Source organism: Crinia signifera, chromosome 9, assembly GCF_055691185.1.
Source record: "Crinia signifera chromosome 9, ASM5569118v1, whole genome shotgun sequence".
NCBI classification, from domain to species: domain Eukaryota; kingdom Metazoa; phylum Chordata; class Amphibia; order Anura; family Myobatrachidae; genus Crinia; species Crinia signifera.
The window spans coordinates 89,929,911-89,954,705 of NC_139225.1; the positions used below are offsets into that span (position 1 = coordinate 89,929,911).

At 44.4% G+C, this 24,795-nt stretch overlaps 2 protein-coding genes across 2 annotated transcripts in view; one reads left to right on the forward strand and one right to left on the reverse strand.

Annotated features, from left to right (window-relative positions):
* Nucleotides 1–237: 237 nt before the first annotated feature.
* On the reverse strand, nucleotides 238–10,520 carry PSMD10 (proteasome 26S subunit, non-ATPase 10). Its single transcript, XM_083159357.1, has 5 exons — nucleotides 10,300–10,520; nucleotides 7,540–7,638; nucleotides 6,159–6,305; nucleotides 5,199–5,365; nucleotides 238–1,937 (listed from the first exon to the last, which is right to left on the reverse strand). The coding sequence occupies exons 1-5, from the start codon at nucleotides 10,414–10,416 to the stop codon at nucleotides 1,784–1,786; spliced, it is 684 nt and encodes a 227-aa protein (XP_083015483.1). The 5' UTR covers nucleotides 10,417–10,520; the 3' UTR covers nucleotides 238–1,783.
* ATG4A (autophagy related 4A cysteine peptidase) overlaps nucleotides 10,519–24,795 on the forward strand; it is a 35,724-nt gene continuing 21,447 nt past the window's right edge. Inside the window, exons 1-7 of the mRNA XM_083159356.1 lie at nucleotides 10,519–10,665; nucleotides 15,698–15,775; nucleotides 18,199–18,270; nucleotides 19,257–19,355; nucleotides 22,181–22,282; nucleotides 23,174–23,246; nucleotides 23,356–23,435. Coding sequence (XP_083015482.1) covers nucleotides 10,656–10,665; nucleotides 15,698–15,775; nucleotides 18,199–18,270; nucleotides 19,257–19,355; nucleotides 22,181–22,282; nucleotides 23,174–23,246; nucleotides 23,356–23,435 — 514 coding nt within the window. The 5' untranslated portion in view covers nucleotides 10,519–10,655. The remainder of the gene's footprint in view (nucleotides 10,666–15,697; nucleotides 15,776–18,198; nucleotides 18,271–19,256; nucleotides 19,356–22,180; nucleotides 22,283–23,173; nucleotides 23,247–23,355; nucleotides 23,436–24,795) is intronic.

The window sequence follows — 24,795 nt, forward strand, 5'->3', positions numbered from 1 at the left end:
GATATAAAAGGTTTAAATATATAAAATTGTATTAATTTTTTTATTCAAAAATGGTCTACATTGAATGCTGAACGATTATTGTTTTTATTTGAAAGTGGCTCACCAATGGATCTGCAACTAGCGCTAGGGCTGTTGAGCCTGACTAGATGTTGGACCTGAAAGGGTTAATATATTGTATACCTCACTATTGTTGTGTATAATTATATAGAAGATCGATAGAAGAAATGTCACTAAACATAGAAAATAAACCACATTTATTGACTAAGCCATTGAAATAACATGAGGACTGTGTGGAGTTAGGAGTGTCCTGCTAAAACCAGCACAATTACAACTTTTTTTTTTTTTACTGCATGACATGCACATGTTTATGGTGATTACATATAACAGGGATGCGACAAGAAACAAATACAAACTAGTGCTAACGTTAGCATCTACTGAACTGTGCATAATACAGATCTGTCAGTTGCTGTGAAAGCGCAAATACCTACTGATATTACCACCAGACACTGCTTGGAATTGATTGAATGGAATTGAGCCGGATAATGGGCCTTATTTTGGTTCATTCTTTCTGACAAAATCTTTCTTAGATGGACAAAACCATGTGCACTGCAGGGGGGGGGGCAGATGTAACTTGTGCAGAGATAATTAGATTTGGGAGAGTAATTTTGTTTCTGTGCAGGGAAAATACTGGCTGCTTTATTTTTACACTGCAATATAGATCTCACTTTGAAGTAAGACCCCACCCAAATCGAATTCTCTCTGCACAAGTAACACCTGCCCCACCTGCAGTGCACATGGTTTTGTCCATCTAAGAAGGATTTTGTCAGAAAGAATGAACCAAAATAAGGCCCTAAGTCGGCACTGTGAAATGGTCGAGGTGACCAAGGTTGACAATGACAAAAGGTCAGCACAAGCTTAAGGTCGACCGGAATACGGTTGGCTTGAGTTTTTCACAGTTTTTGTTGTATGACAACATGGACGCCGTATCTGTGTACTGCTGTGCTCGCCATGTTTCGGTCATTGTTATTACCCACTTGGATAGTACATTATGAAAAACCACTTTAAAAAAAAAATGTATAAAAAAAAACTCATGTTAACCATCCGATTGTTACGACTTTTTGGCAATGTCGACATTGGGTATGTCTACCCAGTGACTGCATACCCATTACATCAGGCATTGGCCAAAGATTCTGCATGAAGGAGTTGCTTATATATACTGTACAGTGCACTGTATTCGGTAAGAAGCCTCCCTTACTGATTGCAGCATACACATCATATGGAATAAAGAGAACTGATCCTTGAGGAGCAGACCACACAGCAATCCCATTGAACACAGAAAGGAGAATAGTGATGAATGATCCCTATGTCACGTGTACTGCACTCAGCAAGTAGCTGAATAGAGCGGAGACTACATTTACTAAGATGGGAGTTCTATTAAAGATGGAACGTTGCCCATAGCAAACAATCAAATTTGACTTATTTATTTAGCACCTTCTAGAAGATAAAAGATGGGATCTGATTGGTTGCTATGATCAATATTCCATCTTAGTACATTTACCCCCCCGAATGTCCAATGGACATAAACACACAATAAGTACATAAACCACTATAGCTACTCTGTCTCATGGTTAATCTCTTGAAAATGTCCCAGTCACATACAAAGACCACAATATGTCATTCAAAACTCCTAAAAGGGTATTTGACCAGGCTGGAACATTTTCAGTAGACCTCTGCGACAATTATTTTCAACATGGCGTTGTCCTATTTTAATGAAAAATACTTCTTAACCCTCCACTATTCTCCTTAGCACTATGCCCAGCCCTCCTCTAGCTACTTGCAGGGGTGTCTTCTCCTCTTTGTTTTCTATATAAATGCTTGCTCCATGTTCAACCAAGTATTTGGCCTCTTCTATTCGCTCTTCATCACAAGCGAGATGGCTGAAAGAAACACACATACCATGATAGTGGGCAGTGCCGTTAACAATGAATCCTATTTATAAAGTTTCCCCACAATCAGACAGAACCTTATGTATGGGTGACAATGTATACTACAGTAACACAAAAACAAAAACTGCAATGAAACAAAGTGTAACTAACAACTAAGGGTAGTAAAGTTAGCCATGGGAATCAGTAAATGATTGCTTTGCTCATTGGGGTGTGAAGAGATGGCTGATCAGCGCTAAATCTCCCTGGTACTGGGGCAGATGCATTAAGCCTGGTGAAGAGATAAAGTGGAAGGAGATAACGCACCAGCCAATCCACGACAAACTTTGATTTTTCAAACACGGTTGATTGGCTGGTGCATTATCGCCTTCCACGTTATCTCATCACCAAGCTTAATACATCTGCCCCACTGTATCAGGTAAGGGAGGAACAGCTAGGTAACAGGAGAATGTAACAACTGTTTTATACAGATTTACAATTAGGCACTGAGTGGTTAGGATTAGGCACTAAGAAAGTGTTGGACCCTCAGCATCGTGATGCCACAGTCGGTCTCCTGACCGCTTGTAACCTTAGAGAAGGGATCTCGTGTACAATCCACATTATGAGGAAATAGCTGCAAAACATCTTCCATAAATATAAGATGTAGCCAGTACTTCTAAAACAGGGATGGGGAACCTTTGGTCCCCCAGATGTTGTTGAACTATACACCCCAGCATCCCCTGCTACAATTTTGCTATCTGGCTATGCTAAAACAGTTGCAGTGAATGCCGGATTATGTAGTTCAATAACAGCTGGAGGGCCAAAGGTTGCCAATCCCTCTTCTAAAAGCAAAAGAATAGCACAGGCCTGCAATATATACTGTGATGGCATGCCTAGTATTCAAAATCATTGATTTTGACATGAATTGAGATCGAAAGCAGGGTCTGACATTATACTTTGCTTTGAAACTCATACTGGAGCAGAGAAAAGGGTCTGGACATAGAGGGTTATTCTTGTTCACTCTCAGATGAACAAAACCATATGCACTGCAGGTGAGGCCGATGTAACATGTGCAGAGAGAGTTAGATTTAAGTAAGGTGTCTACTTCAAACGGATATCTGTATTGATATGTATATTGCAGTGTAAGAATAAAGCGCCAGTATTTACCCTGCACAGAAACAAAATAAGTCACCCAAATCTAACTCTCTCTGCACATGTTACATCTGCCCCCCTGCAGTGCACATGGTTTTGTCCATCTGAGAGTGAATTTGCCTTTGCGAGTGAACCAGAATAATCCCCATAGTATCCTCTTTCTACATCCTTTTCACTGCTTCCAAAGATGCTGTTCACCTCTGAATCAGGTCCAAAGTATACTAAACTGCTACATGATTGTAATGTAGCTCCTCCCCTTATTAACCCCTCCTTAAAATAGCTCCTTTATTCTTTTCTGTCAAAGTCTTCAGGAAATGCGATACTCTGATTCTGGGTTGGGAGTAAAGCAAGAAAGATCCAGTAACTGTGCACCTTTGCACAGCAGGTGGGGCAGATGTAACATGAGGAGAGATTTCTTGAAAATGGGCGTGAGCAAACTGAAATTGGAATCGCAGTGTTAAAACAAGGCTGTACAGCATGTGTGGGCTCCATGCAAATACAGCAGGTATTTACCTTGGAAAAAAAAAAAAAAACTTATTTGTATCCCTGAACCTACAACACAGTTTGTCATATGTACGGAGTATAGGTAGAGCAGGTGGGGCAGTTGCCCAGGGGCACCACACTGCAGCAAACATTTCCCTAGCCCATCCTACCCTGCACCCTACCTGGCTGGCTTCCAGCAGCAGTGTAATGCCATTACTTGTAGATGTAAGGGGAGTGCCCATCCACATCAGTAACTTGTGCTGTAGCATGTAACAGGTAGTCTCTCTTCCTCGTTCGACCCCCCCCCCCCCCCCCGCCATCTTTCGCTCCCTAACACTCTCCTGTTTGCTCCCCCTCTCTCCCTGACCATCTTTATCCTTCTTGCTTGATCCCCTTTCTCCCTCTCTGACATTCTCACTCTCTCTCTACTCCAGGCCTGGCCAACCTGTGGCTCTCCAGATGTTGTCAAACTACAAATCCCATCATGCCTAGCAACAGTTTTGCTATAAGGGAGTGTTAAAACTATGGCAAGGCAGGCTGGGATTTGTAGTTTCACATCTGGAGAGCCACAGGTTGGCCTGTCCTGCTCTACTCCCTGACATACTCTCTCTTGCTTCTATTGCGCCCCTTACCAAACACCATATCTCTATCCAATCCCCCCCCCCACTCCCTGACACCCTCTCTTTGTGTCTTTTCCCCTCTCCCTCTCCTTGCTTTCCTTTCTCACTATCTCTCAGACACCCTGTCCTTTTGTGCCTGATCACCTCCCTTTTGGTTGCGCCCCCCCTATTTTCTCACTGACATACCTGTGGTCTTTCTCTCAATCCCCTCACTCTCTCTCTCTCGTCAGCACCGCTAAGGGACTTAGTAGTGACAGCAGTGGGGGAGTCAATTTTAGTGGTGGGCCCCCACATCCTTGTTGCCCTGGGCCCCAATTAGCCTTAATCCAGCCCGGTTTGTCCAGGGGAACAGTCATTTTCTAGTTTGTTGCCAAATGAGAATCAGGCCCAGAGACAGAATGCTGGTGAAACATCATCTGCAGCCACGCCTGACTAAATTGTCTGTGGCTGCCTAATTTGGCCAATCATGGAGGGGATGCTATACGGTACCACTTTGTGAAATGGACAGCTATTTATATTTACATGGACACCATATAAGTGTACTGCGCTTGCCATGCTGTGGGCAATATTCTATTTTGCCTCTATGCCAAAAGGGATGGTAAAATATGAACAATATGGTAAAAAAAAAAGTTGGTTGTCGGGATATTAAGTGTGTCAGCCTGTCTAACATAAGGCATGTGGAACACTGTCCGTCAGCTGCCTGGAACCCAGATGTAGCACAGGGATTATTTAAACCTTTGAGTGCCAACATTTCTGTGAGCGATGTACAAAATATCCACAAAAAAATGGCAGCATTGCTCACATTTGTTATATAAATGCAAATAAAAATTGTGTGTGTAAAAAATATATATATATTTCCTATATAAGGTAAACATTAGAGGTCATTCTGATGAATAAAAATGTTTGCTTGGCAATTTTCACACCTATTTTGACAAATTCACTTGGCACTCAAAGGGATAACATGGAAACCTGTTGATATATGTGTAATATTTGTATGCCTCAAGATCTCCTGAATACTTACAGGGGTGTATTCCCTTCAGAGTCTTGGATGTTAGTGGACGCTTTGTGCTTTAGCAGGATTTCTATGATCTTTAGGTTGCCTTTAGATGCAGCACGATGCAGTGGAGTGGACTCCAGCTTGTCCTTGGCGTCGGGGGAGGCACCATTTTCCAGTAGCAACAGAGCAATCTGCAATGTAGAGACAGTGAAATAATATCTTCGATCATGTCAAAATAGGATCCAGACTATGGATCAATGTATATTTGGTCAACAGTCAATAGGTTGACCACTACCGATCGACATGGACTATATTTTGACACGCGCGATCGACATGGTAATGCTATTCACGTGAAAAGGTTGACATGAGTTTTATATGATTTCAATTTTTTTTTTCAAGATTTTCCCATCCAAGTGGGATACGACTGGGAGTGGTAAAGTGTGGCGATCACAGTGGTAGCGGAGCAGAGCATCTGGCGGGTGTACATGGAACAATAACTGGGGAGCCACATATTTAGAAATGTAGAGATGTCCCTGATGGTTTTGGGACTGTGCACGGTCTATTATGCGCATGTGCAGTCCCCCAGGCATCGGGTGGGACGGGGACAGACGGGGTGTGCGCACGGGGACACCCAGCGTTTTCTGGACATTCCCACAAAAACGGTGGGTGCACCCAGAAAAATGCTGTTGGAAAAAAATGGATGTTTATGCAAAACATCCATTGGCCCAGCGGCGGGGAGATTCACACGGTGGGAGGGGCGTTCGGACGAGCAGTGGTAAGCTCTTTGCAGTCAACCAGAATCATCTTTAAACAGGGGGAATTCATAGTTACAGCAAATATAGTAGTATTCAAATAAATGCATCAAATGTAGAAGTGCTGTCTGCAGCCACAGATATCAGTGGGTTACAAAATCTGTGCGTGTTACGAGGAGGCCCCTCCCAAAATATGGAATACAGTAATTTTCATTGCTATTATTAACAATACCTCGTACTTGTTCTTGGAAGCGGCATAGTGCAGAGGGGTGCAGCCATTCTGATTTGAAACATTCACTTGAGCTCCTTTTCCAATTAAGGCTCTCACAATATCAGTGCGCCCAGCAGAGGCAGCAATGTGAAGAGGAGTCCAACCTACCTGAGAAAGAAAAACACCCAGGGTATATTTATTAAGTGGCAGCAAACCAGCAGGCACACCTAACCAGCGACATAGCGGTTATACACTGGTTTCACTGCTGATCATCAATGTCCTGCCAAGAAGTCACCAAATCTTCGGACCGGAGTATTTTACAGAGTGGAAGATACAGAGACAATTTAATTTGTTCCTTGACCATAAAGTACCACTAGACAGGTATTTTGTAGGTGTAGATGTTCTTAAGTGTAACTGTAAGTGCAGTGTGAGCCATTGCAATGGGGCCTGAAGGCTTAGAGGGCCGGACTCAAAAAGTTTTAGTTATGCCCTTAGTAATCAGGCTTCCATTCTAGATTATGAATCACATGAGAAATCATTTGACTAAATGGTTCTTTTCACACTTTTGTACAAGCAATAAAGTGTGGAAACACCATTACTTGTACCAAATAAATCACAGGCTTATAGGCGGTATTCAATCTCCCGCCGCTATTCCAGACAGGGGAAATAGCGGCGGGACCCTATTCAATGCTGTCTTCCCCAACAGCATTGAACAGGGATCTCAGCGGAACGTGCCCGACTTTGCAAGCAGTCGGCATGTTCTGCCGAGAATTGTCGAGCTCTGCAATTTCTCGGCGCTCGGCAGGCAGGACATTGAATCCCGCCTGCCAAATCAGTGTCGAGTCGGCCGAGAATGGGACAGGGTGACGGCTGTCCAGGCTGCCTGACAGTCGTGACCTTGCATTGAATATCCCCCACAGAGTTATATTATCATATATATGTTTTAATCTAAAAGTTTCATCTTTTATATGACCTACTGCAGACTGAAGTGCATAAGTCTGCATCTGACCTGTCCATACAAGAATGATAGTGACATCACAGTGAGCTGCACATTGCAACATTTGCTGTGGCTAAAGCGGGCATACATCATCGCCATAGTTCTCTCATACCGGACAGTAGATATCGATGATCGGCAATCTGTCCGGGAATCTGAGAAAATGAGTATACTAAAAATTCACAACTCACAAACCCTATTAAATCTCTGGAATCAGCAAACCAGAAATTTCCAACATGTTAGATTCCCCCGATTACCTGAACCAATTGCAGGTGTGAGCATCCATGACAACACATTTTTCTGATGCTAATGCTAGTCACTGTCAGCAACTGATATCCCTTGGATAATACAGAGACGACAAAAACACTGTATAATGATAATGAGATAAGAAAGGTAACATCAACTTGCATCATCTTTGTCGTTAACAGCCACTCCTAGCCGCAGCAAATAATCAGCAATGTCCGTATGTCCTGCAGAACACGCCCAGTGCAGAGGTGTCCTGTCATCCTGGACCAGGAGAGAAACAGGAGAAAAAACACGTTACTAAAAAGTGCAGCAGCTATTGGTAACAATCAGCTAATAAAATTCCACAAGTACATTATGTTACAGGAAAGGTTAATAAAGGCAACTAAAATAATATAGAAAATAAATGAACCACTAGTATGGCCAAAGCTGCTGTATACGGAGTGTGTAAATCTCCCAAATTTGTTCAAGCCTCTAACACAGGGGTGGCCAAACCTGTCCTCAAGATCTACCAATGGTGCATGTTTTCCAGGCAACCTGTGGATCTATAGTAGGAATGAATGCAGCATGTTTTAAAATGTGACAGTTAGTAATGACTATAGCAGGCATGTCCAACCTGCGGGCCTCCAGATGTGCTAAAACTACACATCCCAGCATGCCTTGCCACAATTTGGCTATTAGGGAATGCTAGAATGATGGCAATGCATGCTGGGATGTGTAGTTTTAGCACATCTGGAGGGCCGCAGGTTGGACATGCCTGGACTATAGCTATGCACCAGCTAGGTAACCTGGAAAACGTGGACCGTTGGTAGATCTCGAGGATCGGTTTGGCCACCCCTGCTCTAACAGAACCCATTCATTAATTGATTTTAATATTGTTTGTTATGAGAATTCTCATTAATTATGCTATTATATTTGTATAATTTATAAATGTACATCTTTTTACCAGTGGTAGTGTGTATCTTTCAGTTAAACCCAAGCGCTGTAATATATATATATATATATATATAGGGACATGGATGCTTAGCAGCACCTTTCCTATAGGTAATTTATGGTGGCGTGGACACAGGGAGGTGGCGTGGACCCAGGGTGGTGGTGCGCAAAGATTTCTGACCGGATACTCGTAGTGGCCAACTAACTAGCAGGTGGGCACGCCCACCATTTTTTGTGGGCATGCTCTCATGAAAAACCAAGGGTCTACCCCTGAATGCCCCTGCCTGTCAGTCACCCGGTGTATGCAAGGGGAGCCCCAGCATGCGTGGTTTAACGCTGTTCGGATGGGCTGTGCAATCGAGCCCTAAGTTCAACAAAGACGCCTCTTTCACAATCATCCTTCATTTGGTGATAGACCCAGGTGCACCTCCAGATTCTGAAGCCCCTAGGCAGCTGCCTAATGGTAGAGCCAGCCCTGTCCATGCAAGTTACAACTTTTGACTTTTAGATTAAGACTGGCCTAATGGGCTACCTATGCATTCCGCCACCAAAACCTTTTCTGGAAGGACAGCGCCAAAACCAAGACATCAGTTTGCAAGGGGTTTGGAGGTGCTTGAACAAGTCGAGACATCTCCCACCTGCTGCATGCCATGAAAGCAGGAGCTTAAATAGAGAGGATTGGTTGGAAACCGTAACCGGACTGGACAGGCTCTACGTTTGTACTTCGAGCCAAACAAAAAATTAATTGGTACTTCCTTATCTTTGCGGCCACAGCTTTTGCTACAGAACTTACGTAGCGTATGGCGAGCCGCGAGGCTTATTTTCGGGGTCCACGCCACCCTCCTGTGTCCACGCCTCCATCTATTACCTTCAGTAAAGATGTGGTGAGCGAATCGGAGCGAGCCACCAAGCCCAAAGCGTGGCGAGCACAGCAAACCTGTGAGGGCATAATCGCGATCCACGTAGTGACTAACGTAACTGGCGTTGCAGTAGCGTAAAGATGAGGAAGTACCAATTCATTTCTCATTAATAAATACTTCTTCTGAGACCCTCAGTGTAGGGAGGTATTGCTTATGTCAGATGCTTTATAAGCCTAGATACGGCTCTCCGTGTAAAGCAAAGCTAGGGAGAAAAGGGGGTTTTCCAGCGCTCAGTTACCTGTTGAGCGAAGGGGCTGCACAGTAATGAGTTGTCCAGACCCACAGAGAATTAGTGGCAAATAAAGTAAACTATGCGCTCTCCTTCTGACAGAGTTCTGCCTGTGCTGTGTGCAGAAGTCTGCCCTGTGGTATAGCCGTGTGACACGGGACTACGTAAAAACCGGACCGGACTAAACTCCGGACCGCCGGACAGGACATCAAAATCTGCAGTCCGGAGCTTGTAGGGTCCGGTCCGGGGGTGTCCTCTCCGGGGGTGTCTTGTCCGGGGGGCTCCCTGTTATAGCTATCACCAGGGACATGGTGGAGGGGAGATTACAGCCTCCCCGTGTGGTCCGGACCGTCCGGTTTTTGCTACTTGCCCGGACCATACAGGGAGGGTTTATTCTACCCCCTCCTCCTCTTGTTGGTGACAGGTGACACAGGCAGCCCTCCGGACAGGACACCCCCCGGAACGGAGGCTACAAGCTCCAAAATGCAGAGTTTGTTGTCTGGTCCGGCGGTCCGGGGGTTTTGTCCTGGTCCGGTTTTCACCCATACCCGTGTGACACTACGTGCTGAAAGCTATTGGCTTAATGTAATGGAGGGTGGTGACCAAGTAATGATGGGTCAGGAGGCAGTATTTTGCAAAATACTGCCTCCGTCCTGACCTATCATTACTTGGTCACCACCCTCCATTACATTAAGCCGATAGCTTTCAGTAAAGCAAAGCTAGTCAATCTTTGGGAGCATGGCATGCTGATACTTGTAGTTCCAAACTTAGAGCTGGAGATCCAACGGCTGCATAAGGCAGTAGTCCTGTGATTGAAAGCACTTATAGACGTGTTGCACTGACCTGGTCTGTCCTGGTGGCCTCGGACTTATCTGCTAGGATCCTGTTCCTTATCTCCTCCAGTTCCCCCTTGTAAGCCAGGTTACACACCTCCACATCAGAGACTCTTAATTCCTCCATGCTGACTCAGGGTAAGAAGCCGCCTGGCACAGACGACCAATGACCACGTCCCGAAGATCCGACGTGAGAACATGGGTTAGACAATAGCGCGCTGAATGACGGGAAATGTGGTGCCTGCTTGGCGTGACGAAATCTGTTACAGCCCGGCTAACCTAAAGCCTGGACTACATTTCCCAGGGAGCATTGCGCTAACTGTTGTTGTGGATGAGGCTGCGCCGGTCCTTGGGTGACAGGGCAGGATGGAGGCCGGTAAGTAACCCGGTCAGGAAGGTGATCACATAGCCATTAACTCACACTATGTGGAGTAAAAGTGACACATATTACAGTCTGACAGTCAGGACCGAAAGATTGCCAGCTCTTGGGCCTAATGTGCCCTGCTGCCTTGTGTTGTAATCTAATGTATACAGTAAGTCCAGCCTCGTCCTATCTTTTATGATGTGGGCGATGCATGTAGTGTATCTATGTGAGAGCAGAAAGTGGTAATGAGATAATCAAGACTGAGGCCAGAACGTACCTAGTGCCCTAGTTTCAGGTCACAATACATAGGCAAGTGTCACTAGCAGTGAGAAAGCCCAGTGTTTGCAGCAATTGCAATAAGGAAGGTGGCAGAGGAGTTGGCCATTAAATCATTATGTTCTACCTTTGTCTGTGTGAGTGAGCATACCTGGTGAGCGAGTGAGCCCTGTAAATAAACTTGCTTTTTTCACTGTACCTTATTTACAGGACTGTTTTTTACTAGGGACTGGGACGGGCTAAATGGGCTTGTAGAGGTGGAAAAAGTATGGAAAGGGCATGGTGCAGATTGCATCAAGAATGGCCACCAAGTAGATGCGATTTGTCTGCCTGGATCCTTCAGAGAAATGACTTGTGGGCACTGAAACCCTGGTGTAAAAGTTGCAAACTAATGATGACAGATACAGTCTATATTTGATTGCCCATTGATAAGCCATTTATGCTACTTTAATTCATTTAAATGCTCATTTTACATAAAGCATGCTGCCATACCTGGTTTGTTTAGTGCTTCAGATACTCCTAGTCACTTGGGTGCTTATTGTCTGCACTATACTATATCGTTGCACACTTGTGTGTGTGTGTGTGTGTGTGTGGATGTCATTTATGGACTTCTAAACAGGGATTTTGCACTTTATGAAACCAATTGACAGCCCTTTCTTATTGTGCACATTGTTACACCCGTCTGACCGGGACCTGAACCCTTTATGGACCCATTGTTTGTACCATGGCCCTTATTCTGATTGAGTCGGACAGCTGCGTGTTCGGTCGGACGTCCGATGGTTGGTGTTTGCGCAATGTGCAGAGGCGTTTCTGCACATGTGCGTATGCCGCACACGTCCGAATACGGCGTGAATTCCGTACAGAAAACGATCGGTCTGAACAATCCGATCAGGGGGTGGAGAGGGGCGTGAAGGGCTGATTTTGCTCATTACCATATGCGTACGCCCCACGTTTCATGGGCGTTCCCATGAAAACGCTGGGCATACGTATGGTAATGCGGCCATGACTCAGGTGTGGGGGGCGGACATATGACATAGCCGGATGCCAGCTGCCCAACCATATCCCTGCTTTTGCGCAGAGAAAGTCCGAGTGGTCTGGAGCACTCGGAGCTGTCTGACCACTCGGTCCATCATTTGATGGTCGGCGACCATCGGAGGATGGGGGAGGTTCCCACAGATGGGGGAGTTGTTCGCATGAAACATCCACTCGCGGTCCGTTCGCTTAGCGTCTTACCGCATTCGGACGGTGTGAGCGATCCATACGGTAGGCAGGGCTAAGAAGACTCGGTGGCTACCTGAAAATACACATCCATCCAATTCAACTAGAATAAGGACCTTTGTGAAGTTTTCATCCAGAAGGCCCAGAGCAGGCTCACTGATTCAAAGTGCCTGGAGAACTCTTAATGGGAAATCCAACCAGTAACTCAACACCTAGTACGGACCTGGCCAACCTGTGGCTCATCAGCTGTTGTGAAACTACACATCCCAGCATGCCTTGCCACAGTTTTAGCACTCCCTAATAGCATAACTGTGGCAAAGCATGCTGGGACTTGTAGTTTCACAACAGCCGGAGAGCCACATGTTTGCCAGTCCTGGGGCCAGATGCACTAAGCTTCAAAAGAGATAAAATGGAGAGTGAAAAACAACCAGCCAATGAGCTCCTGCCTGACATTTTTCAAACACAGCCTGTGACATGGCAGGTAGGAGCTGATTGGCTGGTTGTTTATCATTCTCCATTTTATAACTTTTGAAGCTCAGTGCATCTGGCCCCTGGTATGTATTCTTTGATTCAATATTACCACAAGTTTTGGTATAATTCAATCCAGTGGATTGCTCAGAACAGACTCCCTGTGTCAAAGTTCTGCCGACCCTAAACTGACTGGAGGTATGACCAGGACCCTAACCACCCTAAAACCAGGCCAGGATTCAACTGGACCACTTCACTTTGGTTTTTTCCCAATAGGTGTAGGGGTGTCAAAAAGCACAACTGGACAGGCAAACAAACCAACAGACCAATGTAATTTCTGTATAGGATAATTGTCACCACAATCTCACGATAAATATCAGCCGCCTACAAACATCCGCTTGTATCGCATGCTTGATAATAGCCTTATATACTAAAGGTAATACTCCCATTAATGAGGGGCTATAAATACTGTAGAAAAAGAAGTAGGGTGTCACCCATATACCAAAGTCTGACTGTGATGTATGGTGTGAATAGTGTATATTCAATAACATCCACATCTGGACTTAAATATAATGTTTTGGTCAGTACTGCTATACCTGTATAATGAAATGATGGTGAATAATAAGCAGACCCAGTGGCTGTGAATGCCAGTAAGATAACTCAGGGTCACTGCAATGGGAACGCTGCTCCTGTACTGGTGAATTTGCGGCTTAAACTCCCCACAGGTTAAGCAGGTAACTCATTGCATGCTGTGGTATGCAAATAATGTGACACCATCTACATAAATCCCAATCAGGTGCAAGCACTTATGGTGCGTTGTTAGTACAGCACTTATAAGCAAGTTCCCTGTGGGTAGTCTCCCTACACTAAGATGTTATTGTTAAATAGTTGTTCCTAAAGTGGCAACTGTGGCTTTTTAAACAGGCAGACTTACGTGTAAGCACTTACTCATAGGTGATAACATGTAATGATTTACTTCTAGGTGCTTTTTATGTAATCCACACACGTGTTAAAATCAGCTGAACATTAGAACATACTTGCCTACTTTTGAAAACTAATTTCAGGGAGATTTGAGCTGCTAAAAGAACGCAACGTGTCGCTGAGAGGGTGTGTCATGCTCCGCCCAGTGGGCGTGTCTAACTTCACCTATGGGCGCACCTATGGCCACTATGGGGTTTTCGTGCAGTGGCAGAAGAAAACTTTGGACCACTTTGGGCCTGATTCAGTTACGGATGTTGCTTCTTTGTCACACTGCACTAAACATGTGAAAGACAACTTCTGCCTCTTTTGCTGCCTATACATATATAAGTATGCATTACATCCATCTACCCCACAACCCTCCCCTCATATTGCAGTCAGTACACACCACTATATTACATTACACACATTCCCCCACATTACACCCAGTACATACATGCTATTACATTACACCAGGGCTTGGCAAATGTTTAAAAATGTAGGAGCCAGGATAAAAGTGTGGGAACTAAACAAGGAAAAGACTGTGATAGTGCGCGCCGAAGGCGCGCAAAAAATTACACCGCAATGCCTATTATACATGCTACACACCCATTACATATTATACCACTTGCTTGATGCCAGGGGTAACATGCTCTTTGCCAGGGGTTGCATACTCTTTGCCAGGGGTAACATGCTATTTGCCATGAGGGATTACCCCTCCTCCTCTTCCCTCTCTCTTCCTCCCCTCCGTTACAATGTGCGGTAATGACAAAAGCCGGGCAGAGTAGGGGACAATCCACCTGGCTCCGGCTGTATTAGATCAGGTCTGCGTTGTGGCTATTTCAAAACTTTAGGGCCAATTGGAGCTTGTGGTCCTACAGCCAGTCAGGAGCCACCACTGTAGCTCCTGCTTGGCTCCCGAAGTGCGAGCTCCGATTGGTCGCAAGCCGTCTCCACACTGCGGACTTGATCTGACACAGCCGGAGCCAGGTGGAATCAGGTGGATTGTCACCCACTCTGCCCGGCTGTGGCATTAACACAAACCACCACTCTGCCCAGCGTAATCAGATGCCTGGCAAATCTGGTCACCAGCAGGGTCTGGTCGCCATGGCGACTTGACCCGGGGTTTGTCTAGCCCTGCATTACGCACAGCTCCCCCATACACACACTGCCACATAACACACATAATATTCAATTATACACAGCACCACATTATTACACTCACACCACACCATTACACAGTAATACATTATACACCCCCCCCCCCCCCCCCCAAAAAAAAATATCATATTAAAGCCATTAAAACCTCTGTTTTAAATTACACACAGCCAACTCCTAAATAACACACACGCACACCTTTTATACAGCCCACCCTTTGCCCCAGGAGAAACAGCTCTCACCTGGCTGTGTTCTCCCTCCTGTGGAAGTGCAGGGACCCGGCAGTGTAGTGGAGCAGGCAGCTGAGCTCTCCGAAGGCAGATATAGGAGCAGGAAGGAAGAGGCAGGAGCAGGGCTTGCTCCTGATACACGGAGCCTGGCTGCTGCTGCTGCTCTGAGTGTGGTGGGCGGGGCCAGCCTCAGCCGTGCAGAGTCCTGGCTGCTGTCAGTCTCACTCTCTCCTACTCCCGCTGATCAGCCGCACTAGACTGACTACCTCTCAGCTCGGCCACCGTTACTCGCGGTGACCGGCTGTGATGCGCGCATGCGCAGTCTGTCTCTCTAGGGAGGGGGTCCCAAAAACCGGGAGGATAGAGCCGGCTTGCGGGGCAGCGGGAGGCTCCTGTAAAATCCGGGAGCCTCCCGCTAAAAGCGGGAGGGTAGGCAAGTATGCATTAAAATACAGTAAATGTGCCTGGATGTATCTGGTACATCATGTGAGGCTGAAAGACATGTTGCTTCTTGCTACTTCTTGATACCTGACACAATATCAGATAACGTGCTTTAAATAGGCTAGAGTCGGTACAGATAGAAGATTTTAGAATACAGTTTGATCACTTTATGGGGCTGACACTGCTTAATGCATGTTAATAAATGTTCTGTGTAAAGTTATTGGACAACTGTAATTTGTTATCTTCGTGTATAATAAGTATCTCATTATGTGTTTTACTTTTTAATGTTCCATCAGATTCCTTTGAACTTGAAGAACTGCCAGACACAGATGAGCCACTTTATATTCTAGGAAGGCAATATGACATTAAAACAGGTTGGTAGGATCTCTTAAATGCTGCATATGAAAAACATGTCATTACCTAATTCTCATGTGGGAGCAAAGCAAAAAACACAGTGCACCAGGAGAGACCATATTGCAATGCAAGGGCTGCAAATATATACATTTTGTTGGACAGATGTATAGTTACCCTGCACGTTAAATTTAGGTTTGGACATCTGAATTTTTCTGCACATTATATACTGTACTTGACTTACCTGCAGTGCAACTTGGTTTTGTTGAGGTGCAAAGTAACGTGCCGCTTTTTTGCTTTACACCAAACTTACACCTTACCTGTGATTTCTCATGCTACGGACTTGCAGCACCCAGAAAACATAAGAGACATCGTAGACGCAGAAAGGGGAACTCTTTGAATGAGTCTATGGCCACTGCATTAGTGATGCCGGCAGCGCATTTCTCTGTGTGCACCATCGCAGCTAAAGCCAGAACTACACGTCCCTTTCTGTCAATCACTCTGCGGTTAACTACTCAATGCGAACAGCATTACAACGGTGCCTTGGCATAAGCAAGTGCTATCTATTGATGATTGGCCAGTTGTGTGAACATTGACATTGCATACAAATAACAATCAGGCCCTAGATCTGCCCTAATGGTTCTGAGATGCACTTAGGAATTTATTCAGGTTGACTCGCAAGTCTGCGAATTTCGCAGGCTTGCAAGTCCACCAGTCCCCGCACGCGCAGCCGACTGCCCCCCCCTCCTTGCATGGCGCAATTACCCCCAGGCATGCGAATGGATGATTTGCATACTCATCCTCGCGTGCAGGCACAAAATCATTTGATGGTCGCGGACTATCGAATGATTCTTCAAGCGTTCGCAAATGTAAGACACCTCTTTGGTGTCTTACATGGGCGAATCCCCTGGCCCACAACCCCCCTGCCGGCACTGATGTATGTGAGCGCCAGCGAATAATCTATTCGCTGTGGCCGCTTCCAGTTTTCAATGTCCCGATTCACCGTTTTTTTCGGCGAATCAGGCTGTTTTTTAATCTGATTCACCCTATTCAATGTTCACTGTTCGCCAAAAGCGACCAGTGAATGCCGGCCAGTTCTCCGTTTCATGCTCGCTGCAATTCACTGGTGTACTGTATTTCAATGGGGTTTTCACTGGGATTCGCCGAGAGTGTATTCAATGCTAGGATGGCGAATTGCTTTTCCCTGATTTTTGCCATGATTCACCGTTTTGCATTCGACATCTTTTTAAGGTGAACTGGAAAGTGATCTTTGAAAATAAAGGTTTTTTTCTTTGGTGTCAAAGAATCAGATTTTTTTTCTGAAAAGGGGCATGCTATTTTTATTCATGTGCTTGAAGCACATTAATATATATTTAATTTTTATTTAAAAAAAAAAAATTCTTACACATTCGCCAGCAGGGGGCCAGGAGGCGGGAGCCTCTCATTAGATATTCATACATTCACTGCACACTGGTCCCGGCTTCTTATGAGCGGGATCAGTGAAGCAGCTCCCTACCCCTGTCCCCTGCCTGTGTCCCCAGGAGCCCTCTCCCACAAATTGTGGGTCAGGCAGGGAGGCTTCCATCTCCCTGCCTGCCTCCGTCCCCCGGCTCCCTGCAGCATTAAACAGGATTCGCTGCACATGTAGAAAAAAAAACATTGAATGGTCAGAGGCTGCACATTCACATAACTGACTATGCGCATTCGCAGTTGCAAAACATCGCTCCCCTCTGCGAACACGCAGGGGAGCGAATGGATCTGAATAAGGGCCCTAATAAGTCCAGACGTGTGCAGCCAGGGGAAACTGGAAACTTAAAGTGGCGGTGGAAATATTGTCAAGGACAAAATAACTGTAGGTTGAACCAACACAAAAGTAGGCCAAGTTATAACACAGTTATCCCTGTCCTTATACAAAGGTATATTAGGTGACAATAAGGACTGACCTAAAACACAAGCTAATATACTGTACTGTACAAATAACTGTCTCTTATATGCCTTTATATACCTTTGCTGCAAGACAATCAGCAATCACTAGGGTGCTTGCATATTGTGAACTTGGCTTGAGGTTTAGGAAGGGCCCCAAATGATATTTTTGCACCCACAAGTTCCGTTACTGGTTCACTAATAAAAATATTTAACATCTTCTATTAGTACTGCTAGTACCCAATACCTGAGCATAGATGTTATACCTCCTTTATCTGTTTAACTGGACTGAAAGCATTCTGGACTATTTCCAGCATTTGTCTTACTAAATAATAAATTCTCAGCAAAACGCCTTTTGATTTATAGATTAAAATACTTGGAACTCATTCTTAGTTATTAGGAATGGTAATATTGATTTGTATTTTAAAGAATATCTCTTGTAATCTGCAAACATACTTTAACTTGCTTGAAAGATATTTTCTGGAGACATTTCTGGAAATGATTGATCTGTCTTTAATTACAGAAAAATGTGATTTGCTCTCTGATGTTACCTCCCGCATGTGGTTTACATACAGAAAGAAATTTTCTCCTATTGGTATGTATACAACGGCTCCTAGTCTAGTCCAAAGTAATTATCTCTGTTTAGGACCTTACTGGTTTTGTGTAGTAATGAGTGTACTGACCCAGCCATGAAATATTGTCCCCAGACCTCCTTTGCTGCTTGGAAATAAAAAATACAGTGCATATGTTTTCCAAGCAAACCACACATGGTGATCCTCACAGACCTGCAGAGACTTGCACTATGGTGCCAGAGCCTAAAACCCCATACATCTAGACAATTTGCCACAATTTCCCAATCCCTCCAACACCCGTGTCATGGAATCGGGAATAGTCAACAAGCTTAAAAATCTAATTTCCCTGTTTTGGGCCGTGATTGTCAAATTGGTTGTTTTTAACATGAAAACTATCCCTGATTCACTGTCAAATCATCTTACCATTGATGGCCACGGCTCGCTGGTTCCAATTAGCTCAAGAAATGGAGGTACAGTAGATGTACAATATGGAGGCCTTTAACCAGGCACCTCCAACAATGAAAATTCAAGATACAGTAAACCAACTCTCCATACAGGTGTTAGATGAGGTTCTGAACTGTCTCTTCTCAGGTGCAGGACCTCTGCTGTATATTTTTCAAGCTTTCCAGTGTTAAGTCAGCACAAGAGCTTTCATTTAGACAGGCTGCTACCCTGGTCAAACATCCATTTCTTATGAAGATCCGTAGGTACAATCTTAAGTATAGAGGTTAATGCTTCATAAGGAAGCAACATGATAGAAGCTGATTCAGGGGCATCTGCAGCATGCCGAGCTCCAGAGTCCTCCAGTCAGGCCAACATAGTAAAGTTTATTGATGTGAACCACCACAGTACAGTATGTTACTTAAAACAGGTAGGTGATACCTATCCTCTAGTTTGTGAGAATATTATCGTTTTGTCTTCACAATGAAAATGTTACTGTTCTATTAAAGTTATGAAAAATGTCACTTGATTTATAGTAATAACTGCCCTATTTGTGTGTCTGGAACAGGAGGAACTGGGCCATCCTCTGATACTGGCTGGGGGTGTATGCTGAGGTGCGGACAAATGATGCTGGCGCAGGCCTTAGTCTGCCAGCATTTAGGCAGAGGTAAGTCCAGATGTTATTTCTGCTATGAGGTATTACCCGATACAGTGCTGATCTAACGCAGTGGCGTAAAGATGGCTAAGAGGGTATTCAATCTTGGCCGTTATTTCCACGGACAGAAATAGTGGCCATCGCCTATTCAATGCTGTTTTTTCTGACAGCATTGGAGGCAGATTCCATCAGCTGCATCTGTTTTGTCGGAAAAGGCAGCGGATTGTCGAATTCTAAGCCATTTTTGACAACCCGCGGGCTTTTTCACCAAACCTTGGCCTTTCCGACACTTGACAGAACATTGAATTCACGTTGCAGATGAGAGAACCTAAAACGGCCCAGATTGAACCCCTTAAATGTTAATTTTAAGTGATTCATGTGATTCAAAGAACTTGCTTATCCCATTGAACATTTGATCAGAACTAATCAGATGTCACATGATTGGTGAGACGGAAGTTAACAGCAATGTGACTGTGCAACCACTCTAATTGGGCCCCGGCATTTCTGATTATGTAGCCCAAGCATCTTGATGTGTTACATGTGAACAGACTACAAAAAGATCCCATGTACATGCACTAGGAGTATACATAGCCATGGGGATGTCTGACGCAGCAACTGAGATCCAACACAAACCTGGCAACAACATGAGTATATTAGGAGGTGCATCATACACAATACATATTGTAATATACCGCTAATATGAATATTGCTGCCGCTGATAATCGCACAGCTTACATCACTCCATCTGTTGGGTTATTCTATAGCAGTGATTTTCAACCATTTTTCCTTGCGTCACACTAAATAAGATTTTAAAATTGCCAAGGCACACCATGAGATCCCCACATAGCAAAACACATATAAAAAAACAATCACACTGGTCCCTACAGGTAACAAAAATAAAATACATTGGCCCTTACATGAAAAGAAGAGACCAGTAAATAACAGTTGAACTGGTGGTGGCTGTAAACTGGTTTGGGCATCTCTAGACCTGGGGGCACACATGAGAACAGCTTAAGGCACACTAGTGTGCCATGGCACAGTGGTTGAAAAACGCTGTTCTATAGTGTAAAGAACATGAGGATGGCAGGTTACAGACGACTGGACAGTTACATGAAGTAGAAGCCTAGCCATCATATGTATTGGAAGACCAGAGCATAGATCATATATCCTTGCTAGAAGATTCTAGAATCTCTCATAGTTACAGCTGATGAAACTTCATTATGAACGTGTTTAGATTTGGGCACCATTTTATAGACTTACAATGGAATGAAGTGTGTTGTGGTAACAAGGCCGTGGTGTAGTTCTCCAGAATATAGTACGATGAATAAACTCAAATCGGTTCATTAGAAACAGACTCGCCCAGTTCCTCATCGTGCTCTTTACTGTAATCACATGAAATGAAGGATTCTAAACAAATGCACTATCCCTTCTTTTCTGCATTGTTCATTCATTTTTTGATATACAGTATATACTGTAGATGTGCAGTCATCCCAAACATCCTGTCTCAGTGCACCAGGTCCCGTGCAACTCAGCTGAGGCCAAGCGTCTTTTGACTGAAATGCACGTGTTCATTGCAGTGCGATGCAACAAACCTGCTTCACAAGGCTAGGCTGATTCAATTGATATATAACCGACTGAGTTCAGCCGGCGCCCCGCACAGCCACCAGACTCGAACCACAATATCCATCCAGATATACAAGTGTCACATGTATGTAATGGTTTTGTCGCATCACATTGCAACTAAGCTGCACATTTGAACAAAAAACTACAGTATATTAATGATTCACATACAGTATGCAACTATTATTTTACAGAATAGGTAGATAATTATATCAATAGAAAATAATAACAGACACTGCGCTAAAATAGCAAAGAAAGATTTAATATTCAGTTCAAACTTATAATATAATAATAAAATCTATGTATACACAATATAAAACAAGATGGATATTACGGATAAATCCTCCAAAGCAGAATATTAATATTAGTGCAGGCAAGATCCTCAGAGGTTATAGTACCACTTAGTGATGATCTAGTGATGCATGAGTCCCAGAAGATGGAATTGTTAATGATTTGTTAGATCATACCAAGTAAGAAGCAGTCCATGCAATAGCTCAGATATTAAGCAAACAAACAGATATACTGTAGCTGTTAGTTGTTAGTCAGGCCCACTGGGCTATAGCAGCGGCAGCTTTGAGTTGATATGAAGCATGTAGATATATATTATAGTTACCACTCCTTTTGGTGTAATTTGCAGTCACATCCAAGTTGTTTCTGCTCACTATCCACTACGCATGGAGTTGACTTTATATAGTGTGGCAAGCGCAGTGAGCCACCGAGCCCTAAGCGTGGCGAGCAGACGCGGATTACTGCCCTCGCCACACTATATAAAATTAACTCCATGCGTAGTGGATAGTGGGGTTATGAACAGGTAAAAAAATCGCATTGGATCGCATCCGATATATCGGCCGCCGTGAAACAAAACAAGTACCTGTAATTATTATTAATTATAATTGAAACAAGCATAAAAACCTTTTTTTATCCAAAGTTATATAAGAGAGCCCCTTTTATAGATATGTCATAGTTTTGTAATATTATGAGCATAATATTATGTAATATTATGAGCTGACTAGAAGCGAATCACCTGTAGAATACAGGACAGCCCAGTGTTCCAGGGCAGATTGTACACACAAGGAAGACATTTTCATTCTTCTGTTGTTTCTATTGTGGTTTATCTGCAGTCGAACAAAACTGTTCTCACACAGCTGATACACTGATACCATTATTTTTATATATGTAATGTAACATCTCTATTTACTATTTACCTTGTCCTTTAGAATGGCGATGGGAAACGCACATCAAACAGCCAGAAGAATATTACCAAATTCTACAGTGTTTTTTGGATAGAAAAAATAGTTGTTATTCAATTCACCAGATGGGTAAGCACAATTCTCCAGTGATAATGTTAATGTATCTCACATCTAATGCAGTAGCCAGGTGTAATTAAAGTATGTTTGTGTGTGTGTGTGTTTGTGTGTGTGTGTGTGTGTGTGTGTGTGTGTGTCTACATGAAAGAGAATTTTACAGATATCATTTGTGTGTCCTCCACTAGTGCTCAATTACATATCACCTCAGGTATGGAATACCTCCATACTGTTTGAGCAGAGCACTGGTGGATAGATACCGTGCACATGCACACAATGTCTATTCTCAGAGAAAGGGGCTGGGGGCATGGACAGCTGCTCACAGAGCGCTGGCCATGCTCCAACAGTGGTGATAAACGGAGGGCATGGCCTTGCGGGAGCGATGCGATTTCTAGGTCACGCCCCTGGCAGACCACACCCCCATATTCATGCATGCGCAAACCCCTAACATCGTACGGGGGAGCGAATTTGGCCCGCAACGAGTGGGTCTGAATTGTCCCCCAAATGTAAATGTTCTCCCATATACAGAGTTGTACACTATCCTGGATGCAAAGAATACATCTAAAAACAGACATAATAACAGTATGCTTCCAATCAACCAATCAAAGTCCACAATTCATTTGACCCTCCCTCATTGCAAACTGCCTACAAGAGAACCCACAGTTATGCCCCTTCATACACTAATGGAGGTGCAACTATGACTGCACCACATGCACTTCCCACACTTGTTCTGTAGTATATGCAGCGGGAAAACGCACAATATACACTTCGTAAGCGGGTGTACGTGTAACTCTGCATCATACCCACGGGATTTCAGTTGTAAACATAAATAATGTACATTTAAAGTTTTAGTTACAGACCAAATGTAACGGTCTGTTTCTGCTTCTCTCTGGTGTAATAAATCAGCACAGATGGGCGTAGGAGAAGGAAAGTCTATAGGAGAGTGGTTTGGACCAAATACTGTGGCTCAGGTTTTAAAGTAAGTAAAACATTTATCTTGTTGCTTCCATCTTTACCTCCGTTCTAGAGCAGCGGGTATTGCAAACGTTATATAAACCAAAGCATATTATTTGTTATTCATATTCCAGAAAACTTGCTTTATTTGATGAGTGGAATTCATTAGCCGTTTATGTTTCAATGGATAACACAGTCGTCATTGAGGATATAAGTAAGTTATACTATTTACTCCTCTGTATAGTATAAGGTGATTACAGTAAAGGAGTTGCAAACTTGTTACAAACTGCCTTCTTTTACTAACTACTCCCACAAGGGTAGCATACTATAAGCAGGGTTCCTCAACCACACCTGATACCATACTATACAGATTCACAGGAGGAGGAATCATTGCGCTCAGTGGGAGGTTCAGATGTCTGCATACTGGAAGCATGAAGTGAATATGGCATCTAATTGGCCAGGACTTCCAGCTAACCAAATAGGTTAAAGCATCTCCTTTCCTAGATGTCTAGGGTGTGTTAAATCCTGCACTCCTGAGTGGTATCAACTCCTTTCATCCAGTGAATTCTGTATGGTTGCTGATATCAGGTAAGCAGGGCCATAACTGGGTGTGTGTCTGCAGGGCCTTGCCTACAGCGCATCTGCACTGTGGGTGCACCGCTGGCACCCACCTAGTCTGCAGAGCATGGAGACTCTGGGCAGTACAGGCGCACTCCCCGCTCTGCTTAGTGCTGCTGTGTGGAGAGCAGCAGGCGCAGAGGAGCAGTACCGGCTGGGAACATGCTGCAGCAGTGGCAGGAGATTTCAAAAGTCACATTGAATCAATGGGAGGCCGCTGATTTCTGCTGTTGATTAGCTTTCAGCTAATCCACAGCATGCCTATTGATTTCAATGGAAAAGCCCATTGGCTGAGAGCCATGACAGACGATTCAGCAGCCACCCATTGACTCAATAGGACTTTTCAAATCTCTTGCTCTCCCGCCACTGCCGCAGCATGTTCCCAGATGGTGCTCCTCCTCTCCCCACAGCAAGATGGTAATACTGGCACCCTTGCACTGCCGACACAGTTACACACAGCACAAATACCACCGTTGGCGCTCCTAAACTGCCGACACCATTATTTCCCTCGAACTGAGTACACCACCAGCACACCTGTACTGCCGACATAGCCAGCTCTCCTGCACTGCTGACACCCCGCTCTAAGGAGAGGGACACTCCATGTCACAGTAAGTGTGCTATGGGTGTATCTGACCCATACTTTATCCATCCAGCACTGTATGCAACAAACACTGTATCCCGCACATGTATCCAACCTGCTCTATATCCCGCACTCTATCCAACTCACACAGTATCCAACCTGCACTGTATCCAGCACACGCTATATCCCGCACTGTATCCAACCTGCTCTATATGTGACCCTCACTGTATCTGACAGACCCTGTATCCAACCTGCACTGTATTGAACACACTATGCCCCACACTGTGTCTGATTCACACTGTATCTGACCCGCACGGTATCCGACCCACACTATATTCCGCACTGTATCTGACAGACAATGTATCTAACCTGTATT

What these genes read in the sequence shown, in the direction of transcription:
- PSMD10 (XM_083159357.1), bottom strand. Translation starts at nt 10,416, where the DNA reads ATGGAGGAATTAAGAGTCTCTGATGTGGAGGTGTGTAACCTGGCTTAC. An exon ending in AGGCCACCAGGACAGACCAG is followed by an intron (nt 7,639 to 10,299) that starts GTCAGTGCAACA and finishes CTCCTGGTCCAG; the next exon opens with GATGACAGGACACCTCTGCA. An exon ending in CTTCCAAGAACAAGTACGAG is followed by an intron (nt 5,366 to 6,158) that starts GTATTGTTAATA and finishes TCTACATTGCAG; the next exon opens with ATTGCTCTGTTGCTACTGGA.